The sequence below is a fragment of the Acartia tonsa genome, chromosome 10, assembly GCF_053477335.1.
Source record: "Acartia tonsa isolate MP-2025a chromosome 10, ASM5347733v1, whole genome shotgun sequence".
NCBI classification, from domain to species: domain Eukaryota; kingdom Metazoa; phylum Arthropoda; class Copepoda; order Calanoida; family Acartiidae; genus Acartia; species Acartia tonsa.
This window is the reverse complement of record NC_137269.1, coordinates 28,707,429-28,732,311: the sequence shown is the minus strand read 5'-3', so window position 1 is coordinate 28,732,311 and position 24,883 is coordinate 28,707,429. Positions and strand designations below refer to the sequence as shown.

The following is a 24,883-nucleotide window of genomic DNA, read 5'->3' as shown; positions in this document are numbered from 1 at the left end:
CAACACCTGATGGACAAACAAGAAACATGATTGACCATATTATGATTAATAGAAAATGGGTCAAGTCAATGCAAGACTGTAGGAGCTATAGAGGAGCCGACATATTCAGTGACCACGAACTAGTTGTCAGTAAGATTAAATTAAAGCTGAAGCGTACTGGCCATGATAAAAAGAGTGAGATTGGTAGACAATATGATTCTTCAAGATTAAAGGACCCAGTGATAAAGAATGAATTTGTCTTAAAACTCAGAAATAGATTTCAAGTCTTAGAGGACCTAAATGACGAGACTGAGATCACATGGACTTCAATTAAAGAAAACTTTCAATCTACTGCTAAGGAAATCCTAGGACACAAGAAACCAGAGAAAAAGGACTGGATCTCTGAAGAAACATGGAACAAAATAGAAGAGAGAAAGAAGCTTAAAAACAAAATTCATAATGCTCAACATTTGGCTGACATGGGCAATTTAAGAGCTGAATATACTGCTAAAGACAAAGAAGTCAGAAAGCGCACAAGGAAAGACAAGAGAGATTACATTGACAATATGGCTGAAAAGGCCCAGAGAGCAGCTGACTTCGGTAACATGAAAACAGTATACAACATAACCAAGCAATTAAGTGGCAAATATAACAAAAAGAGTGGTGAAACTATCAAGGCTAAAGATGGTAAATTACTCACTACAGAAAAAGAAGTTGCTGAAAGGTGGAAATCGCATTTTGAAGAAGTGTTAAACAGACCAAAACCTGAAATTACTGCAGAACCAGAACCAGGACATGAAATAGACATAGACACAAGACCACCAACTATTCAAGAAGTTAAAGCTGCTATACATAGTCTAAAGAATGACAAAGCACCTGGACCTGACTTGATAACTGCCGAAATGCTTAAGGCAGACATAGATCTTTCTGCTAGGACTCTGACTGATCTCTTTGATAAAATTTGGAGACAAGAAAAGATACCAACTGACTGGTCTAAAGGTATAATCATAAAACTACCTAAGAAGGGAGATTTGAACAATTGTGATAATTGGAGAGGAATTATGCTGCTTTCTATCCCAAGCAAGGTCCTATGTAAAGTCATTTTAAACAGAATTGATGAGAAAATTGACAATAAACTAAGAGAAGAACAAGCTGGATTCCGTGCTGGAAGAGGCTGTGTTGACCAAATTTTCACTCTTAGGACAATTATTGAACAATGTGTTGAATTTAACAAGCCACTCCATGTAAATTTTGTTGATTTCTCTAAGGCCTTTGACTCCATACACAGACAAACACTCTGGAAAATACTAAGAAGTTATGGTATACCTGAAAAGATGATAATTATGATAACTAAATTTTATGACAACTTCCAAGCCTGTGTTTCAGTTGGAAACAATAAGACATCTGATTTCTTTAAAATAAGCACTGGAGTTAGACAGGGATGCATTTTATCACCTATTCTATTTATATTGGTCATTGACTGGGTGATGAAGAAAACCACAGAAAACAAAAAACGTGGTCTCCAGCTGGGCATACTGGGACACCTAGAAGATCTGGACTTTGCTGATGACCTGGCACTGATTTCAGAAACAATTAAACATCTACAAGCTAAGACAGATAGACTAGTCAAATACGCAGGACAAGTCGGGCTCTTTGTTAATGTCAAGAAGACTGAAATTATCAATATACCTACAAACCCTGATCAAACTATAACAATAAATGGTGAACAATTGAAACAAAGCAACAAATTCACCTATTTGGGGAGTGTTATCAGCAGTGAAAATGGCTCAAAAGCTGATATTAAAACCAGGATTGATAAGGCTAGGGTTGCTTTCAACAGTCTACACAACGTTTGGAATTCAAAGAAACTTGCTCTGAAAACAAAAATCAGACTTTACAACAGTAATGTGAAATCAGTTCTTCTTTATGGAGCTGAATGCTGGAGAACTGTGAAAACTGAAACAAATCAACTTAATGCATTTCACAATAGCTGCCTAAGAAGAATTTGCAAAATATTCTGGCCAAACAAAATATCAAACATTGAGCTGTATGCTAAGACAAAGTGCAATAGTATTGAAGCAGAAGTGAAATTTAAAAGACTAAGGTGGCTAGGACATGTGCTTAGAATGGAACAAAATAGGTTTCCAAAAAAGTGCTTAAAATGGAACCCCACCACTGGTAAACGTAAACGGGGAAAACCAAAAATGACCTGGAGGCGGAGCACTGAAAAGGACCTCTTTAAGTTGGAATTAACATGGGGAGAAGCTGAAGCACTTGCCAAAAAAATGAATTCATGGAGGAGCAGGGTGGCCGTATTCTCTGGACTCCACAGTTCAAAAGAGAGACGCGCCTGAACTGAACAACATTTATATACAGTACACTGCCTTCTTTCTTATGATCCCTGGTTTCAGCAATATTTGAAAAAATGCCCAATGTCCAATCCCTAAATTCCTGACTGTTGCTATCCTGTTAAAATATTGGTTGGTGGCAGGGAGGAAGGGGACATTGGACTGTAAATTACAGAAAAAAACATCATCTCTTTTGTTTTGATTTGAAACTTTGGGAACTTTATTATGACAACGTATAAAATCTTAATTGGTTGATTCACATCAGTGAATGAACTTTTACACCAATAACTTTAATCTGAAGAAGGGATAATGTTTATCGTTAATGGGGATGTAATTGTATTATCCCTTATCTCTGAGTAAGCGTACTATTTATACTATTATCTCCTTCTTTTTAGAAAAGGTTAACGTCATTTACATGGCTGTAAAAATAACTAGTTTCAAAACTTTCTTTGCAATTATGGTTCAGGGATCTTAAGAGATAAGACAATAAACAAAAAAAATGTAGTCCTAATGTAATATTGATAAACAAAATTACCTTTTATAAGCTTAAGATTTAGGTTCATTTCTGTATGGACATACTTATTTTAAACCAACTAATCAACATTTAATAATATAGTATAATATAATAAGTTTTGGGAATAGTCCCATTCGTGTCAACGCTCCTTAAGGGGCGATTCGTCGTATTTTTAGATGGCTTTTGAATGTGTTATTTTAGGTTAGGTTAGGGTATATTGGGTTAGGTGATTGGCTCACAGGGTTAGGCAATTGGCCCCGCAGGATTAGAGCCCCCCGTAGGGGCTAGAAATGGGAGAAAGCTTCTGTGAAAAAAAACGAAGAATCGCAACTGAAGGGGCGTTGTCACGAAAGTGACTATACCCGAAGTTTTTTGGTTATTGATTGTGTTTCAAAAGGTTTGGTACCAACAAAATGAACAACCATAAGTCCTGTCCGTATCTGATATTTGTCTTAGATTTCCTGTTTTCTAATTTTAGAAAAAAAGTTTTTATCTTCAAAAATAAGATTGGTCGTGAATTATTTAACTTTTTATTTATTCGTCCCTAGCCTCAAGAGTGTTCCACCATCCCCCCCCCCTTTCAAAAAAAGATGAGTTGAGGGGTTTTCGATATATTTTTTTGTAAGATAAAGAATAATAAGACAGGCTTTTTTCATTGCAAACTTTAACAATAGGGATTAACTCAACTAAAAAATTCTGCATCTATCCAAAGGGTTTTGAAAACTTTGGGCCAAGGCATTCCACTTACTACATGTTACATGTTACTACATTACTACATGTTTATCTCGAACCCCTGACATAATAGCAGTAATGTCTTTTGGTCGAGATTCGTAATAGTCGATTGTATATGAGCTTTTTATATTTTATCAAAACATTAATTTTTAAAAAGAATCATTTATTTCAATAAAATCAAAAAACAAACATAACAAATAATGTACATATTTAATAGCACTTTGCCCCTATGGACGAAAAAATGATGATAGCAAAATGAACCCTTCTTTAGATTTAGATTATTTGTTATAAAGTTAGGATACTAATAGTTTTGATCAGAATTGAATAAAAGATCCCAAAGGTTTAAGCCAACGAATAAGCTAAATTCGTTACCAGTGTAATTTACAGTCTAATACTAAGGTCTTGAACAGACAGACAAAAACCTTACTACTTTACATTATATTTTAAATCATAAACCAGCAGCTTTCTGTAAATTAATCCAGGGTGATTCAAAAACAAGGTTGATAATCAGCGCAGCAGAGAAGCTTGAAACCAATAAACCATTGTACAGCAGAATTATATAGGAGCGGGATATATGCAGAGGGCTCTGAAAATAAAGAATTTTGGGAATAGTCCCTTTCGTAACATCGCCCCATAAGGGGCGATTCGTCGTATTTTTAAAATGGCTTTTTATAGGTTATCTTAGGTTATATTGGGTTAGGTGATTGCCCCACAAGGTTAGGTAATTGGCCCCGCAGGGGCTAGAAATAGGAGAAAAGCTACTGTGAAAAATATTAAGAATCGCCCCATAAGGTGCGATGTTACGAAAGGGACTATACCCAGAATTTTTATTAAATTATTGTTAACTGTAATGTAACTTTTTGTATTAAAAAGGTTGGTTCGACTGTCTATTAGAAACGGAAAGCTTTATGGTTGATTTAGGCATGTAAGAATTGATAAACTTCTATATTTAAACTTTGAATTCTGCTTCATAAAACAATGAGTTACAAATTTTAAGCGTAGAAAATCATAATCTTATTTGAAATATTGATTCATTGGGTGTTTAGGCAATGGTTCTTTATAATCAAGTTTAAATATAACATTGTATTAATTAAAACTTCAGCAACCCCATGTATTACCAAGATATATAGGCTTAAAAAAGAATACCTCTAGATTTTTAACAAAAACAGTCATAAGTACAGGATGGATCAAATAAGCTGTGTAAGTCAACCTAATTAATCACAAACTATAAAATAATAGAGATTGCCTGCCAATATATTAATTTATATAACGACCTACATATCTTTACCTGGCTATCTACTTGTCCTTCTATCTGTCTTTCTATCTAGCTTTATGTCTACCTATTTAAACTTCAATCTCTCTATTGTCTCTACTGTCTATCTACTGTCTGTCTACTGTCTATCTACTGTCTATCTACTGTATATCTACTGTCTATCTACTGTCTGTCTACTGTCTATCTACTATCTATCTACTGTCTATCTACTGTCTATCTACTGTCTATTTACTGTCTATTTACTGTCTATCTAACTATCTGTAAATCTATCTATCTATCTATCCATCTATATTCTAATCTATACCTTGAGAATGGTATGATGCTTGGTAATGAAAGAATCCATTGAATTATTCCCCCTCTATTGCATATACATTCCAAACTAAGATAAATAAATTATCATTATCTAAATAGTTCATAATAAACATAGGTCGACCTCTGAAAATTGGTTGACCTTTAAAAATTTTGTGTTGACCAATTTTATTAAATTATTTGTTGGTTGTAACTATTTAGGTTGACCTTTGGAAAAATTCTTTTGTATCTATAATGCAAAGTAAAACTATTTTTGTCCGTCTTTCTATCTGTGTCTCCCCCCCCCCCCCCCCCCAGAAAATAGTTATAAACCTTCCCGTGAACTATGAGAAGCTACCCTGTAAAGAAGAACCCGATCGGTTAGCGAGATCCTTCAGTACAGACAAACATACAAACAAACAAACTTCTTTGTATTTAAAGGGACTGTGAACGTAAATTTTTCTCATCTTAATATAAAATCTTAACATTATCTCATTCATAATATCTCACAGATAGAGCAAAACGCGCTTTTGTTTGCTTAAAAAACGGCTTTTTCCGACGATTTTTATAAGGTACAGGGAAAGAAAGAAATTTTCTGTATTATATAAAATGTGCATTAAATTGCTATTTTCTCCCATTATAGCTAAAATTAAACTTTTTCATATAGTTCTTGATTTTTCCTAACGGTTAAGCTGACTTTTAACATAATCCTTGCTTTAAACCAATGTATAGTTACTTAGAAATTGATAAAATAAGCAATATTTTTTATTGAAAACCAAATACAAGAGATAAAATCAACCTTATTCGACGTTCACTCAAAGCCCAAAAATAATGGACTTAAAAGTGTATTAAACTGTATATAAGACATTTGCGAATATATTGATACCATTAATTTGCCTCTTAGATAGAAAAAAGTATGTTTATTTAAAATTTTTCTCTTGCTACAAATCAAATTTCAAATTTGAGTCACCAAAAATGCTAAACTAATTTTTGCTCTAGAAGAATCAAATTTTGGAGTTAGAAAGTGCTTAATACCTCATTTTAATCGCCTGGCATTGCTTTATAATATACAGGTAATGACTTGGTTTTTTATGGAACAGCTGACTAAAAAATCGAGGTTTTGTGATAAACCCACTTATGTTGTTGCTCCATAAATGATATTTTTTTCCCCAATTTTTTTGGCTGTAAAGAAGCTTTATACATTTATATAACATCCACCTAAATTTGACTTTTGATATTTTATTTATAACATCACCAGAGGGAATTGAATTTTGGAAAAAAAAATATCAATTTATATTTTACACTGCTATGCATTGTTTTTGTTCTTGTTTCTAAAAAAATTTATATTATAAAAAAGAGAATTATTTAACGCTTCTATAGGTATGTTTATCATTTTTCTAGGCTAAATATAACTATAATTACACCATTTTAAAGTTAGACATCATAACATATTAACACAATTATTGAATCGGTCTGTATTATTAAGCTGTATTATTATCCAGTACCTATTGAGTTCTGTGTTTTATGGATGCTTCTTATAGGACCCTGGATAGTTTTGGAATTTTGAAAAAAATATCAATTTATATTTTACACTGCTATGCATTGTTCTCGTTCTTGTTTCTAAAAAATATTTTTATAATTAAAAAGAGAATTATTTAATGCTTCTATAGGTATGTTAATCATTTTTCTAGTCTAAATATAACTATAATTTCAGCATTTTTTAAACATCATTATATTCAAGTTATTGTAATTTTTAAATAAAATATCAATATCAAGAACTATTGGAACAATTTTTACCTGAAAAACAAGGTGTTAAAAAGTGTAGGATCCCTCACAATATCTATCTGTGTGTCTATAATGCATTACACATGTAATGCTTATAGAGAGGATGCTGTAAGAGTGCTCTTATAATGTGAACTTCTCATAATTGAATGGGCTTCCTGAAACCAGAGACCATAAGGTTGGCCTAGTCACTACAAGGGGGAGTGCAGGAGTATCCAGGGGGAGGTGCTTGTAAAAGGGTAATTTTTTTTAGGGATGGGGGTAATCACCCCCTGTAATATATTATGGGGGGTATAAAACCAGCCTTTTAAATTTTTTTTAATAGGAGTAAAGAAAATCCTTAAAACTTACAAATCAGGAATCAAACTTAGGAATCAAACTAGCACCCCAACCAATAATCGGTTCCATGCCAAATGTAGGAGTGGAAAAACATTGAAGGGACAAATGCTTGAGTCCCAAACGTCAGAGTGGAACAAACGCAGGAGTGGGACAAACGTTGGAGTGGACAAACGCAGGATTTTTGGGACAAACATCGGAGTGGACAAACACAGGAGTCCCAAACTTTTTTTTCAATTTTGATTTTTTTTTATACAAACACAGCCCCCCCTACCTTCGTCCCGTTACTTTTCTTAGTTAGGTTAGGTTAGGATATAGGCTAGGGGGCTGAGCGCTGCAGCCATAGTCATTATTTTGTAGACAAGGGTATAAAAAATTTCAAAATTGTAATATTATTAAAATAGTAGACACTCCTAGGTTTTATTTAAGCAATGTCCACTCCAATGTTTTCCACTTCAATGTTTGTCCACCTTGATGTTTGTCTACTCTGACGTTTGTCCCATTCTTACGTTTGTCCACTCCGATGTTTGGGACTCCTGCATTTGTCCACTCCGACATTTGGGACTCCTATGTTTGAGGTAGAACCCAAATAAGTAAATCTCAATAAAACTTGATAAAATTATGCAAAATATCAAAGTATTCAATCCCGGAATTTCAACCATCTAACTTGAATAGGAGTAGAGAAAATCATGAAAACTTGAAATGTAGGAATCGATATAGCCCACCCCAGTTTTTTGGCAAATCCTAATGAAACTTGATGAAAATATGGAGTATTGATAGAGAGAGAGAATATTCAATCCATGAAAATTTCAGCCTTCTATCTTTTATAGAAGCCGAGAAAATATTGTTTTCCCCTTTCTGTCTCAGACAGACAGACATACCAATGAACAGACATACAGATGAATGGACAGACAATGGACGGACAAATATTTTGAATTATAGAGTAGCTTCACTACTAAAAAACTAAATAGGTTAATTGTTGTACACAAATTGATTTCAGTATGTTTTAAATGAGCTTACTTAATCAAGGACGTCCAAGCTTTTTGATTTGGGGGGAAGGGGGGGGGGAATTGAAATATCTAAATTTGGGCATCCCCATGTTCATTTTGTGGGGTAATCTTTATATAATAGAGGCAAGGACGTCAAAGCTTTTTATATTTTTTTTTTGGGGGGGGGGGGGAGGGGAAGATTAAAGATTATGGGGTTGCCCCAAATTAATTAATAACCCTTAACCCCCTAACCCCCCCCCCCCCCCACCGGGACATCCCTTTACATAAAGTAATGATTATAAAGTTGCTAAGTACCTTACTGCTACAAAAATCATCTTCCAACATTTAAGATTAATTCTAACACGCCTGAATTAACAAAAAGAGCTAACCATGGCATGGATATACACATCCTAATTGTAAAAATGTTTTGCTTTTTAAAATTGTAAATCAATTATTCAGGAATCATTTTACTTTGTTTATTTACTAGCAGCTGCGCTCCAAGCATCTAGGAGCTCTGTAATTAAAGGAGTAAGGAAATTAGTAAAATAGCCTTATACTTTACCGAAATCTTAAGCTACAGACAAAAAAGCTTTATATAATATGTATTAATTTGTAAAACTGCAAATGATAAAATATGACCTATTTTTTTCTCTTTAAAGATTCTCTTCAAACACCTCCCCCTTTTTATATAAAGATGCTAATTCCCCCCCAACCCTAAGAGGATATAAGCAGTAAAAAACCCCGCAGGGGGCACAATTTTCTAACACTTCTTTCTTATTTAGTCTTTTAAAAGGATTCAAAATGCATTGACATATATATATATTTTTTTTAACTCTTATTTTATACATCTTAATTGGAACTGATGATCTATTTTTATAGAGAAACATATGTATTCCATCAATAAAAAGTTAAAAAATTAAGTGTGTTTATACATATAATAATTACTATATACAGGGTGCGCCACATAAATCCGGACTTTTTCTTATTTTTAAACAAATGAACATAACATCGTCAATTTTAAAGATTTCATTGAATTTTAAAAACTGGGAAGCAAACTAGGTATATGACTTTTAGATTATTCAATAAAATCGCTGCCAGCCTCAATCACCGCCTCTACCCGCCCCCTGAACCGCCCCCAGACCCAGGTCACCATGTCCCTGTCCAAGCTGGCGAAGTTCCCCCTCATAGTGGCAATGAGGAAGGTCTTTGTGGTATGGGCGCGTCTATTAGTTCGTTATTTAATGGCGCTCCAGGCCCAAAAGTCAATTGGATGAAGATCGGGGCTGCTGGGAGGCCATATCTCCTTAGGGACGTGAGTAACTGCAGGATCCAAATTCACCCATCTTTCAAGCTACCCTTCGACACGGCGGTTCTCATTTGGGCCACAATTAAGCTAGAACAACGTTTAATGTAGTTTTGGAAATGGCATGAAGATTAAGCTAGAGTTATCATCGCAACACATAGTCTAAAACGAGTATTAAGGTTACAAATGGGCCCATGTAGTCGAGAACCGAGAAATTTTCACGAATTTTCACGATTTTTGACGTTTTTGACATCTCAAAATCTGCCACGTTTCACTTTGATGGAGTAATACGGCCAAGCCATTTCAGATAGAGTGCTCTAGTCTTTTCTAGTGTCTTACTTATGTATTTAACAGTATCCCCAGCAAGTTGCATAACTCTACCTCACCTATAGATGGGCTGAGGTCACATTTAGTGGGCCCTAGTCGAGAATCCAGGGTAAACTATCAGCGCAATTCGCTTCTGCCATGTTGAACATAAGCGCTGCCAGCTCGGAGAACACGTCCTCCATCGTCCAAAAATTTATATGGGCAAAAAGGTAATTACCCAAGCTTTTTATAGTGTTGTTAAACGTCATGATTGGTCAAGTAGTTTTGGTGCTATGGCCGTTTGAAAAAAGTCCGGATTTATGTGGCGCACCCTGTATAATAGGATAATGAAATGAAGCTGTTTTAAGGGTTGCCAGCCTAATAATACAGACCGATTCAATAATTATGTTAATATGTTAAGATGTCTAACTTTAAAATGGTGTAATTATAGTTATATTTAGCCTAGAAAAATGATAAACATACCTATAGAAGCGTTAAATAATTCTCTTTTTTATAATATAAATTTTTTTTAGAAACAAGAACAAGAACAATGCATAGCAGTGTAAAATATAAATTGATATTTTTTTTCCAAAATTCAATTCCCTCTGGTGATGTTATAAATAAAATATCAAAAGTCAAATTTAGGTGGATGTTATATGAATATATAAAGCTTCTTTACAGCCAAAAAAATTGGGGGAAAAAATATCATTTATGGAGCAACAACAAAAGTGGGTTTATCACAAAACCTCGATTTTTTAATCAGCTGTTCCATAAAAAACCAAGTCATTACCTGTATATTATAAAGCAATGCCAGGCGATTAAAATGAGGTATTAAGCACTTTCTAACTCCAAAAATTTATTCTTCTAGAGCAAAAATTAGTTTAGCATTTTTGGTGACTCAAATTTGAAATTTGATTTGTAGCAAGAGAAAAATATTAAAAAAACATACTTTTTTCTATCTAAGAGGCAAATTAATGGTATCAATGTATTTGCAAATGTATTATATACAGTTTAATACACTTTTAAGTCCATTATTTTTGGGCTTTGAGTGAACGTCGAATAAGGTTGATTTTATCTCACAATAACAAATTTAGAAACAGGTTTTTTAGTAGTATCCAATTAACTTTAGATGGCCCATCTCTCGCCCACCTTTAATTACAAATTTGTAAATAATAAAGAAGCAATATTTCTTTATAAACAGTCTGATAAAAGTGTAAACTAATTCTCCAAAGTGGGTTATTTATTGTCCAACACAATAAAAAAGAATATTATTATTTTAAATAACCTGTGAGATTCAACCCTTTGTAGACAGTGAGGTATTTTTATGTCAATACTACGAATTTAAAATAGGTCTTTATTACCCAATTACTACGTTATAAAAAAACTAATTGGCAATTTTATATCATAAAATAAATCCTTGACAGTAAGTAAATTGTTTCAACTATATATGACAAGTTAAATATCCCTACAAACATTATAAGAAACAAAAACGTTAAGATTTTCCCTGTTTTTTCCTTTTTCCCTCCCAAATTACCATAAAATCAAGGCATTATTCCTAAATATTTTTGTTAATAGGACGTTTTTGGTTGATCAGTGTAGTGAAATGTGCTTAGAAAATGTTAAGATTTGATAATCAGATAAGATATTATTACGTTCACACTCCCTTTAAGATTACCTTATCCAAGATAACATCACAGCCCAACCAATTCTACAGCTGCTCAAATACATTTCTGACTGACCCTCTAGATAAAGAAATAATATAAGAACAGTTATTTCTCGCAGCGTATTACAAACAGTTTTCCGCGGATATAAAATGTACAATTATAAGATTAAAACAAGTTTTTTAGCCCCGAGATGCCAAGGGCACTGGCTAAAAAAAACTGGCTTTAATCCTATGATTGGACATTTTTTTATTTGTAGAAAACGGATATAATACACTGCTAGACATAGTTTTTCAGTATGGCTGAGAACCGGTTATAATCCTCCGGATATTTATAGTTTCGAAGCGATACGGGAATAGTTATTTCTTTCATCGTATTATAAACATCTTTCCGCGGATATAAAATGTACAATTATAAGATTAAAACAAGTTTTTTAGCCACGAGATGCCAAGGGCACTGGCTAAAAAAACTGGCTTCAATCCTATAATTGGACATTTTTTTATTTGTAGAAAACGGATGTAATACACTGCTAGACATAATTTTTCAGTATGGTTGAGAACCGGTAATAATCCTCCGGATATAAATATGAACAGTCAAACAGGTGGATGGAAAAAATAACAATAGATAATCTTTTTGGGTAGATTTCTCACATTTTATTATAGAAAATAAATGTAAGACTTCTATCTCTGAAAATAGCTGAGAAAATCACAAAGCCTTCTCTTTTCCTCTAGACAGACAAAGCATTTAAAAATTCTTTTAAAGTGATTATATATTGCAAGATTTTTATATGTTTAACCTGAAAAAGTAACATTGTAGAGCCCAAAGATAAGATATAATCCAAGACCAGTAGACACTATCCATCCAAGTAGCCGAACTAATTTGCTTAGCTGTAGATGGCTTTTACCAGTTACATACCTAGACACAAATTTAAAGCAAAATTTTCATTCAATGATTAAATTAGATATGTTAAATAGATAAAAGATTTAATAGTTTTAATACATATGGTACACATATGTAAACAAGGATGACAGCTTTCATTAAAAGCGAAGCTCTAAAATCAGAAGAAAGAAGAAACGAACAGAAGATTTGTCAGAAGTTAATAAGCAGTATATTAATTTGTAAGTGCAAACCAAACTGTTCATAAATTTGTTACAAAATTACGTAAATGCAGGATATAGTAAAAGGGCATGCTGTCGTTTTTAGGATTTGATTACATCATAATATTTTTTTGTTTTGTTTTAATGGACATTCGCACAGTTAAGGAGGGACAGGCGTAATAAATAGTACGGTAAGATCAATTCAAAATCTAAGGGGAAATCTATCTGTATAATACATAAAAAAGCATTATGTTAAGAAGATAGATATGGACATTCTGGTAATGATAATAGAGTTGACAAGCTTTTAAAATTGTACATAACTGTTACAGGAATCAGCATGCCAAGTTTAAATTATTCAAATATAAATGAAATTACTTGTAGATAATATAACCATTGATACATCCAATGATATAGGGTCCTGCTCTTGTGTAGGGCTTATCATAGTAATCATCAAATACAGTGGATTTGGACTCCTAGCATATAAATAAAAAAATGCTTATTTTATTTTATTTATGGTTATCTTAGGCATTAGGCATGAAATAACTGTCTTTGGGTGTTATGTGTGTGTGTGCCGGATGGGGGGGAGGGGGATTTCTCTCCAAAAAACTGGGTATTATATTAAACTTTAGCCCTTACCCATAAAAAAATATGATGTGACAAATATTAGACTTGACACTTTACATCTTTCTTTGTTATATGCAATTTTTATGGAATTTGTCACACATTACATACTTAAAAGGTCTCCCCGTCCATGCACCTGAAGATTAATATCTCAGTAACTGGTGAACAAAGTTAGCTTGTCTTTTAAAGAAAAATGGTGCAATGGTTTTAAGCTATTTTATAAGTAAGTGAGAAATAACCCTTAAATAAAGCCCCCTCCTCTAAATTATATTTTCAAACTAAATTTTAGTTTAGGGGAGAATTAATTTGCACTTTACAGGGTATTGACCATATTGTTAATGGTTGATAAATAATTTACCTGTAAAGTATCAATAATATTTTCAGGATGTATGTTATCCTTTCCAGCTATCCAAAAAGATGATAACCAAGAAAACAATAATCCGCCAAATACCAGAACCTAAAAGAAAGTTATCATAATAATGTAACACAAAAGGATCAGGAAAATTTTTTACTGTTAAATTATTCCACCTGTGTTGACAAATCGCTCACTTTTTACTTAAATTATAAATTGTGTTGAGGAAAAAACAATCTTTCCCATTTATCCCATAACAATATAACAGTAAGCTACCAAATGCAGGCAATTATTTTGGAGTTATGGCAGAATTTATATATCTGACATCATAGAACCAAATCATCTAGGGTCGAGTTGGATTTTAAAAAAAACAAAAAAACAGCCGGGCACTTATATTTAAAATGCTTATAAGACTAACAACATATTAATACAAGATCTGAAGACTGTTTTCAAGGGATAGCTTGCGTTCAGTTAGTTTGTGCTATCCATCGTTGGTGGATTTGTTTTAATTTGAATTCCAGCCACAAATGATCATGCCTATTGACTGCAGGTGACCTAAACCCTTTGGTAGCTGCTTGGGGATAACGTATACTATCTATTTTAAACCTTTAACACTAAACTTATAAATCTAACCAAACCTATGTAATGTGTAATTAAGTGAAAAAACAAAAATTCCCCACTTACTGCACTGTTTAAACATATCAACTTGTAAAACCTACCATAGATACAGGTTTAACAATGAAGAAGAACCATATGAGTAGGGCAGCAACAACAAAAAGCTGGAAATCCAGAGCCAAATACCATGTCCAGTTAGCACACATATCATCAAATTTGAACCAGTTCTGAACATAATAAAAATTGTTTTTCTAAGTATCTATATTTTATATAAATGTATATCTTTATATCGTTTGGATCTTGTAACAGCTGTACATTGTTCTGGGAAAGGTTTTAGGCTATTTGCAACAACCCAGAGAAAATACTTCCCAGCCCACAACAAGTTCTTCTTTAAATAAACTTTAATAAGTGAAGAGTGAGAATTCGGTTAAAGTCTTTTTAAAGACTTGAACAAACTGGATAATGTGTTTAAATTAATTTCTCGTATTCATTCGAATCCGGTGGATAGGAACCGGTTCTCATCCATACGAAAAAACTATGTCTAGCATCGATTTATTTCCAGCTTTCTACGAATATAGAAATGTACAATCATAAAATAAAACCATTTTTTTAGCCGGTGCCTTCGGCACCTCGTGGCTAAAAAAACTAGTTTTAATCTTATAATTGTACTTTCTATATCCGTGGAAAGCCGTTTATAATACGATGCGAGAAATAACTATTAAATATGACGACATAAACAGAACAGTGCAATTGTTTAACCAAATTTTAAAAATTAGATAAAAACAATAGAGAATCAAGATCAAGAATCAACAAAAAATGATTTACCTGGATATTTAGTAGATTTCTCCACCAATATTTTTCACATTCGTTCACCCCATCCTCGTTGAAAAATGGCCCTCTGTATCATAAATAGAGAATATAAATCAATTTCCATATTAAATTAGTCCGCTAAGATCTCAATAATTTATAAACAGACCGAGTTCTTTAGAGAAGACTTGGGATGGTTTTCTTCTACTCCTTCCCTCCCTCTACAAATTCTGAGCCACTAGGTGCCAGGGGCAAACCAATAGTGTGTTAGAATAAAGGTAGAAGGTAATAAAGATACTAAGAAAGAGAGGTAATGTCTGATTGAACCAATAAATGAATCGCATTGGAGCATACATGAAATCTCATTGGTTGAATTAAACTGAAGTTTTCTAGTTTTTTCATTAGAGGAAATTAGAGCTGTTCTTTCAACTTTTACTCGAATCAAGTCCATCACATGAAGTACTGACTTCATATTGTTGTTTCACATCAATGTTTTATCTGTCCATTAATAATAAATATGCTTCATCTATTGCAATCCTTGTAAACTAATAAAAATCCCTTTATAAATTTAAGTTAATAAAATCATATTTTTTTCTTGAGTTTCTATTAAAACAAAAAAATAATATCTCGGACTTCAAATGTACATGATTTATAATCTTTCATTCGTAATTCGTATCTATTATAAACATTTAAAATACTTAAATTCATAGTTTATTTCATGTTTACCTCAAAATAAATTATATAAAAATAAAATAACAACAAATGGCAATACAACAGTACGTTTGTTACGTTTTCAACAGGACCTAGCGTTGTACTGTGTATACACTGTACACATATGCGTAAGTTTTTTTCATTTTGTTCATATAAAGAGTCAGCTGTAAATAGTCGCATTTCTTAAAATAAAGCTTTTCTCACGTAAATTATATCGTGTTAAAATTTATTTTCTAGTATAGTGAAAAGCATATTACAAATCCTTTAATAAGTTAGCTATGAATTGTTGAATTCCTTAATATAAAGTTAGCTTTCTAGAAATTATATACTCGAAAAATTTTAAAGTTTTTTTTGTCAGCTGGAGGAGTTCCTTCGTCAGATTTACGAAAAAGGGGTTCACACTATAGTTCTTCTCTCCTATTTCTATTTAGAAGGTATATCCAGAAAATGATAGAAATTTTAAATAATATTTGGGGGACAAATGGAGAGGTTGTCAATTTTACTGTGTGTTGTCTCCCAACGACAGCTGAAATTTTTTGAGTTTTTGAGTACCTATGCTATAAAAAATATATGTATACCGTGTGAGATAAAAGTAGAGTGGTTGAATAATGACAACCAGTACAAAGTAGGGTGGTATTAATCTCAAGTATCTGTGTAATATCAGCTTCAACATGTCAAAACCTTAAAAAATAGTAAGGATTCAACAGGGATTTTAAAGGATAAGAAAATTGAGGATATATTTATGTATTTCTAATCAGTGGCGTGAGGTAGGTTTCACATTAAGTTAGACATTTGGATGGTCCTATTGTTTCATACCCCCCTGGTAAATTGCTGAACACACCTCTGTTCATTAAAATACAAATTACCCCCCATATATGTAGAATAGATTTTACATATTTTGCTAGATTTTACAACCAATCAATATTTAATAAAAGTACCAAAAGTTTATAAGGCAACGAATAAGATAAACTTTGGGGACAAGTAAGATTTGCAGTCTAATGCCCCCTTCCTGAAAATACTTAAACCTGTAAATCTTCTCTTTTCTTTTTCCATTGTTTTAAAAATGAGGTAGGTCAGGAGAAGTCCACTAAAAATCGACAAATAAAACAGTATGTTTTAAAGAAAGAAAACATGAAAAAATATAATTTTTATGAAGTTTTGACATGATCTAATAAATAAAGCATCTTTATTAATTAAGTCTAAATACGCAATTAGTCTACATAATTTTTCGTCTTCTTGCGGATTTTGTAATAAATAAAGTATAAAAAGCGCTCTCACTCTATGTTTGTTGGTGTCTTTTTTGTATGTTGTCATCCTTGTTTATTTTTGTGTCCAAAGATAACTGTCATATCAAATAAGAAATGTGTTTGTTCCAAATCTTCATACTACCTAATAAGTTTAGGAATTGTTTTAGGCATTTTTTTTATCCCCTAGCAATCCTTTTCAAATACAAAGCCCCTAGATGTTAGGGGCGCAGCTGCTAGTTCAAATGAGTAAATACCTTATGAACAAGAAAGTATCCACTGCAAAGGTTCCTTGGGAGATCAGCTGTGGCCAAGCTGAGTTAGCAAAGATATCCAGCAGCCACTAGGTAGATAGATAGATATGTAGATAGATAGATAGATAGATAGATAGATAGATAGATAGATAGATAGATAGATAGATAGATAGATAGATAGATAGATAGATAGATAGATAGATAGATAGATAGATAGATAGATAGATAGATAGATAGATAGATAGATAGATAGATAGATAGATAGATAGATAGATAGATAGATAGATAGATAGATAGATAGATAGATAGATAGATAGATAGATAGATATATAGATAGATAGATAGATAGATAGATAGATAGATAGATAGATAGATAGATAGATAGATAGATAGATAGATAGATAGATAGATAGATAGATAGATAGATAGATAGATAGATAGATAGATAGATAGATAGATAGATAGATAGATAGATAGATAGAAAGATAGATAGATAGATAGATAGATATATAGATAGATAGATAGATAGATAGATAGATAGATAGATAGATAGATAGATAGATAGATAGATAGATAGATAGATAGATAGATAGATAGATAGATAGATAGATAGATAGATAGATAGATAGATAGATAGATAGATAGAAAGATAGATAGATAGATAGATAGATAGATAGATAGATAGATAGATAGATAGATAGATAGATATAAAGATATATTTCTAAATAAAATTTCCAATTCAAGTATAACCCAAACGTGACTATGAAAAATTTGCCCTTAAAAAACTTTTATATAACAACCTGGTTTTTGAGTACGTTTTTAAAAAAAGGGTAATCTTGGAAACTATTTGTAACAAGGATGACAACATCCATAAAAGCAAAGCCTCTGCAACAGTAGGACAAACGAACATTAACACTTGTAGAGCTTCAGAACTGAATAATCAGAATATAAATGTATAATTTGAAACAAATTTTTAAGCAAATTTGTTAAAAAAACTGCTTAAATACAGGATAATGTTTAAGAACATACTTACATTTTAAGGGTTTGATTATAGAGATGCTTCGCTTAAAATATTGTACCTTTAACTCTTTCATTAGGCTATGTACGTCCTTTCTTCCAAAAGTAAAAAAGTCAAAAGGGGGACACGTAAAAACTTATCTGAAAATCAGCGTAGTTGTTAAAAATATCGGGTACCAAAAATATCTTAGACAAGAACGCATCCTGTGAATCAGGGGTCCTTGATGATGAAAGTGGAGGGGGGGGGGGGGGGGTTGGAGTCGATCCCTCATCTTTAATTGTAGTTTAAAAAGAAAGGGTTTGAATTGCTTTTCGAAAGATGAAGGCATTGTTCTCATAGGAGGGTGGTTGTACCCTCCCAAAAAATAGTTATAAACATTCCAAGGACATAAAAGAAGCTACAGTGTAGAGGATATCCATATTGGTTCAGCGGGTAGAGAGACTATTCGGTAAACACATACACGAGACAACCTGTTACTTTTATTTAGAAATTATTAATATTTATAGGAAAGTACTCTGCTACTTTTGACATCCTTGTCTTTTTTGTAATAATCACAAAATTTTATCTCTAGGAGAGAAAAAAGCCAATTTAAAAGTACAATTTATTCTAAATGAAAAATACCCATAAAATGTTATTAAACTGGTTATTTTTACAGTTTGATTTATTTTGTGATAAAAAGTATTTTTTTCAACTTCCTAAATAGAAACAAGAATGATAATATCCATAAAAATAATGCTGAGACCAAAGGCAGTGGCAAAATTTTGATAGGCGTCTATATCCGCTCCCCCCCCCCTCCGACGTGCGTCTACACCTCCTTTGATTGGGTTTCAGGGGGTGTCAAATTTTTCGTGATTTTAAGCTCTTTTAATACCGAATAAAAGAACATTCTTTGGCTTAAACTTTTTTTTATTCTATTTTATTAAATCTTGAATCGGTTAGTCCAAACTTTGGAAGCAATAATTTTATAATTTAATAGACAGAAGGGGCAAATTTGTTTATCTTTCTAGGGTAAGTACATTAATATATTGTCCCTTAAAAAAAAAGTAACAAGCCTTTTTCACTCCACTTGGAAAGCACAGGCCGCTGACAATTTGTCAGTATTTCTGTAACAATGTGGCTTTTTATGGACATGGGATAGGGTTGTCAGTCCGAAACCCTATGATTGCAGTGTAAAGTGTCCATTTGCCCATCAGACAACCAACCCATTGATTGCACCACCTTTGTCTGAGAAGTCCTAACCGGTGCATGGTAGTGAGGTGCGCCTGTTTTGGGCCAAGGCATTCCCCCTACTCTATCTATTTATGTCGCGCACCTGACATAGCATCAGTAGGAACCATTTTTAACGTCGGTCCGAGATTCGAACCTATCACCTTCCCGACGACGAGCGGATGCGCTACGTGTTGAGCCACGGTTGCGGGTTTTTATTGTCCCTTAAGATCCCTAAAATTACCTTGGGATTATCTGCATAAGGTAGAGTATAAAGAACAGTATGTCCCAAAATAATCCAACACATACTGAATAATAATATTTTCAATTTTTAAAAATTCATTTAGTTCGAAAAAAGATATACGTTTTGGTTTACAGAATATCATTTAAATTTTAAAAAATCCTCTTTAACCCAAAAATACAAAGTTAACGTAGAACCTAAAAGGAATAAATCAATTAATAAATGAAAGTATAATTGAGATAATATTTTTGCTAATTATTCAAAGACATTTTCTCTATCTTATTAATTTCTAATTGTTTTTCCCTATCATCCAGGAAGAAAAGAAGGTGCGCAAAATAGCCTAAAACTACTCAAAGACATTTACAAAACTTTCAATTTTAGATTTTTTGGGACAATTATTTTTCTAGGGGAAATTTCTTTTGAGAGGGTAGTGGTACTATCCCACAAAATAGTTAGTAACCTTCCCAGTTACTGTGAGAAGCGACACTGTAAAGGAGAACCAAATTGGTTTAGCGGTGAACAAGATCCTTTAGTACATACAGACACAGATCATGTTACTTTATTATAAGGATTATAAAAAAATTAAAATGCAAATATTCCTGTAAAATCTTAGTCCATGGATAAATTTCAAATCTGATTCTGCAGAGCCAATACTACTCAATTTCCTAAATCATAAATAAAGGTTTAATTTATTCCTAGGAAGATCAGGCATAATGTTATAAGCGAAGCATCTCCATTATCAATATAAAAATAAAAGTATGTCCATATCAAGCATTCTGCGTAGATTCTCCATATGTTCGTTTGTCTATCCGTCTGATATGTCAAGCTTCTATTTTTTTGATGTTGTCATCCTTGTTTTTGGATCTAAATTAGCTGGATATATGTATATGTGTTAATATTGTATGTATGTTATAAATATACATGTATATATCCATGCATGTTTAGAAATATCAATATACAATTCAATTTTTCAGGAAAGCTACATTTTGGTATTCTGGTCATGTTGTAGGTTTGTTGGGAAGGGGTAAGACCAACAGACCAACCCACCCCCCCCAAAAAAAAAAAATCCTTCTATAGGAGTCAATAGATAAATTTAATAGTTAAATATTTATAATATAAACACAAAGGTTTCGTGACTTTTAATCATTTTATGAATATTATTTATTTACCTGATGTTTTGTCGAGCTGAAAAAGCTAAAATAACATTCCTAAAAAGTATAATTATTTTGTTTGGGTATATTGAGCTTTTGGGAAAAAGATGCTTAAAACCAGGAAGAAAGAGGCTATTGCACTATAAATTAGACTGATCTAGGTATTAATTACTTTATCAAATTCATAGGTGAAACAACGATACTGATTTCTAAACTTTCAACAGATGGGGCAATTGTGTTTTTCATAAATGGGGATGTAAATCAATTTATTGTCCTATGTCTTAACCCCTGAGATCCTTGAAAAATATACACTTTTCTTGTTATGCTTCAACTTGATTCAAACACAAAATTGGAAAACTTTCTCTTGACGGATAAGTAAAGTCAGGGATCTTAAGGGATAGGACAAAGGTAGATAAATGAGGTACATCAACAATGATAATATTTAATGTTAACCGACTGTGTTGGTTAATCAAGGATGACAACATCCATAAAAGCAAAGCACTGAAACGGTAGGACGGTAGGATAATCAGAATATAAATGTATAAGAGTCGAAGCAAAATTGTAAGAAAATTTGTTGGAAAAATGCTTGATACAGGATAATGTTTATGGACATACTTACATTTTTTGGACTTAATTATAGAGTTGCTTCGCTTAAAACATTATACTTTGTTGTCCCAGGAATCAATATACCAAAAATCAGAGCAATCGGATGATTAGATCACATAAAAATTTGTTGTTAAAAAAGTAAAAAAGATCAACTTGTTTAAATCGGACGTACGGACATTCTGGTAATGCTTATAGAGTTTCTACGCTTTCTAAATCGTACCTAACTACTATAGGAATCACCATGCAAAGTTTGAAATCGATAGGACAATTCTAACATGCCTAATTTACGAAAAGAGCTATCCGTGTGTGACGGACGGACGCACGGACGGGCGGACGGACCGATCCTAATTATAGAAAAGCTTCGGTTTTAAATATTTGGCCACTGCTAGTTTCGTTCAACCAAAATCAAGATTTGAAAAAAGTACCCAAAGGTTTTAAGCAAATGAATAAGAGAAAGTGTTATAAATCTTTGGATACCAATGTAATTCAAATCAAGATGTCCCCTTCCTCCCTGAAAAGTATAAGGTATATTTGCAGATATACTTTTTAGATGAAGATTAATATAGGTCCAGGAAAGGCTAATAACTATTTTTTGGGAAGGTTCCACCACCCTCCGAAGAGAAATCGTGCCTATAAAAGAGACTTTCAATTTCCTACTTTTCTTTTCAAAACTAAATGTAAGAGGGGTGTTTACAATCCCTCCCCCCTCCCGCATCAATGCCATAAAGGCCTCTTGAGGCGCTGACGCTTGTAATAAGATAAAGTTATCATAAATTTACTTTTTTACCATTAGTTAACGGTAATACATCCACCTATCATTTACAAAAAAATTGTCTAAGTATAAATACATACATAATGCATATACAGACAAAGTTAAAATTGCCTTTTCTATAGAACTGGTAAAAAAAAGTAAAACTAGCAAAGATGACAGCATACAAAGTAAATGCATCTATAGCAAAACCGTAAAGTTTAATTTAAAAATTAAGAACAACCATAAAAAAGGACAAATTATTTTATTTAGAAAACGTAGAAGAATGATAGAGCATATGAAAACAAAACAATTTCCTCCATTTGTGTTATTTCTATACAAAGGAACAGACCGACATTTTAAGTATTTTAATTTATAATATATGCCAATCTAAATCTAGTCAATGAAGTATGACCGTTTTCCCGTCCAATACAACAGTTTTTCTCCCAAAAAAGATTTTAAATTTTACCGCTTTTAGAATTTTAAAACCTTGTTTTTACTTCTGTACTTTTTTAACAAATGAATAATCATTAGGTAAAATTAATATTTGCTTGGGCTAACCACTGGTTCATTTCCTTTTGACATCAACCTCATTGCGTAGTATTTGTAGTCACAACCATAAGACAACTTACTACCTGTATATCTCATAGACTTGACTTTGTAGAAGTATTAAGCTTTCTGTTAATCTTTATTACTAAGTGGTGTAATCAACTTTTAATATTTGTTTTGCATAACCAGTGTTTATTATGATACGCTGCGCTTTATAAATTACCTTGATGTTAAAGCAGATTTCTTATTCAAGTCTTCAGATTCTTTTTCATTACTGTCATCAGTGACATCAATATTATCATTGACAGTTTTATCTAAGTAAAGAAAAAATGCTTTGTTTCACAGAGTAAAATCAAATATGTACAGTAAATAAAGAAAATGGAAGACGAATAAAGTTCCATAAAAAAAATCTGACGTCATAAAAATGAGGGATTAGTAGAGGAGGAGTGGGAAAGAAAACCCCTAAAAAAGAGATGGATAATCCCTCATTTTTATGACGTCGGAAGCTGATTTTTTGTAAGACTTTCTTCGTCCTCAAGAAAATATGATTACGTCAAAGTAAAGTAAAAATGAGTTTTCTTGTCAAACACTTCCAAACTTTTTAAAATTTTTTAGTGAAGAAGGGTGGGAAGCTTGGTGTTACAAAAGTTACCTAAATATTTTATTTATAAAATAGGCACAATTAAACAATTAAATACTTCACTTGAAAGAGTAACTAATAAGAGCATAAATTAGCAAGATATTTTGAGACGGACAGACATCCTGCTACTTTTATATAATCATCATAAATATTCAAAATAAAACCAATTTTGAAACAATCCTGATAATGTAATTCTTTTAACTTAATAAATTTTTTTAAAGCTTACCTTTTTTCAAGTCAATACCATAGATATTATTAACCAAACTTTCTGTAGAAAAATGTAATTTATACCAACAGATTTAACCAAATACTATTTTTGAAATATGCAAATCTTTTAATAATTTTCAAAATAAAATTTTTGGATATTGTTACCTGAAAGTCCGTGCATCCTGCTTAGCCAAGTTCTATCTTCTTCCTATACAATTTACATAACATTAAAGGATAAAATAAAATATTAAAACTTTAAATAATAAATAATAAAATTTTAAAAATATATTACAATATGCAACAAATGTTATGTCAAATTAAAGACAACCAAACCACGTCCACGTTTTTGTCTTAGATTGTGGTAGATAATACACCTATGCATTTAACAATTACCTTGTTGCTATAGATGTGCATGGCAATAATGAATACATCGTCATTCATGAAGTTATTTCAGTGAGATGTCCAATTTTTAACATTGAAATAAGCACTTTAATAAGATACCTGAATTAGTGACTTATCCTGGACACACAAATGTTCCTTATCATCCACTTCAATACTATCTGTGTTTGGTATATCTTCTAATTCCTCTATATCAGTGTAAATTGTTGCATTGGAGGCACCTTCTTTTTGATGCTCCTCAAATGTAACTTTCATGACTCCAGTTTCAGTAACTTTTGGCATATCTAAAATTATGAATTAAGGATTTACCTGGATATATTGACTGGGAAAATTTTTCGTCAATTTAGCTTGCTAATATGGACCTCATTTATTGATCAATATATCATCCAGGAGAGGATGGGATGGTGTAAAGCTAGTGGATGAAGTGTTTTGTTGATTTAGCCAAATGATATTATTTCTTCATCATAGTACATGAAAATCTGGTGCAATATCCAGGTAATAACGTATTGATTGTTGGTATTTAAAAAAATATTTTGTGATGAATGTAAATGACTTATTACAGTTGAATTTATATTCTACAGATCTTTTGTTTTACATGTTATTTTTGCGATTTTAATTTTTCCTGAAAGAATCAAAACTGGTAATTAAGGTCATCTGACTTGTCAAAGGCTTCACCTGAAGCATCCCAATCTTGAACAATAATAATTGGTGGCTCCATTCTTTCTGAAGGATTGTCATTAGCTTCTATTTTCACATTAGCAGAGGTGTCTTTAACATTATCTGTTACAGAAACAAGCACACTTTATGATATTGTCATTTAAACTGTCTATGATACAATAATTTGAATACAAATCTTTACTAGAGGTTGTGTATTAGTAAGTATTGTTCTTATTCTTGATTAAATCA

At 32.2% G+C, this 24,883-nt stretch overlaps 1 protein-coding gene across 1 annotated transcript; it reads right to left on the bottom strand.

The window, feature by feature from the left end:
- Positions 1–3,719: 3,719 nt before the first annotated feature.
- Positions 3,720–24,753, bottom strand: LOC145329793 (nose resistant to fluoxetine protein 6-like). Its single transcript, XM_080174189.1, has 20 exons — positions 24,653–24,753; positions 24,080–24,261; positions 23,744–23,786; positions 23,598–23,639; positions 22,955–23,045; positions 20,847–20,885; positions 20,280–20,342; positions 19,681–19,747; positions 17,216–17,301; positions 16,740–16,801; positions 16,293–16,395; positions 15,022–15,094; positions 14,301–14,423; positions 13,588–13,686; positions 12,984–13,081; positions 12,308–12,426; positions 11,526–11,592; positions 5,151–5,225; positions 4,720–4,783; positions 3,720–4,159 (listed from the first exon to the last, which is right to left on the bottom strand). The coding sequence occupies exons 1-20, from the start codon at positions 24,693–24,695 to the stop codon at positions 4,022–4,024; spliced, it is 1,677 nt and encodes a 558-aa protein (XP_080030315.1). The 5' UTR covers positions 24,696–24,753; the 3' UTR covers positions 3,720–4,021.
- Positions 24,754–24,883: the final 130 nt, after the last annotated feature.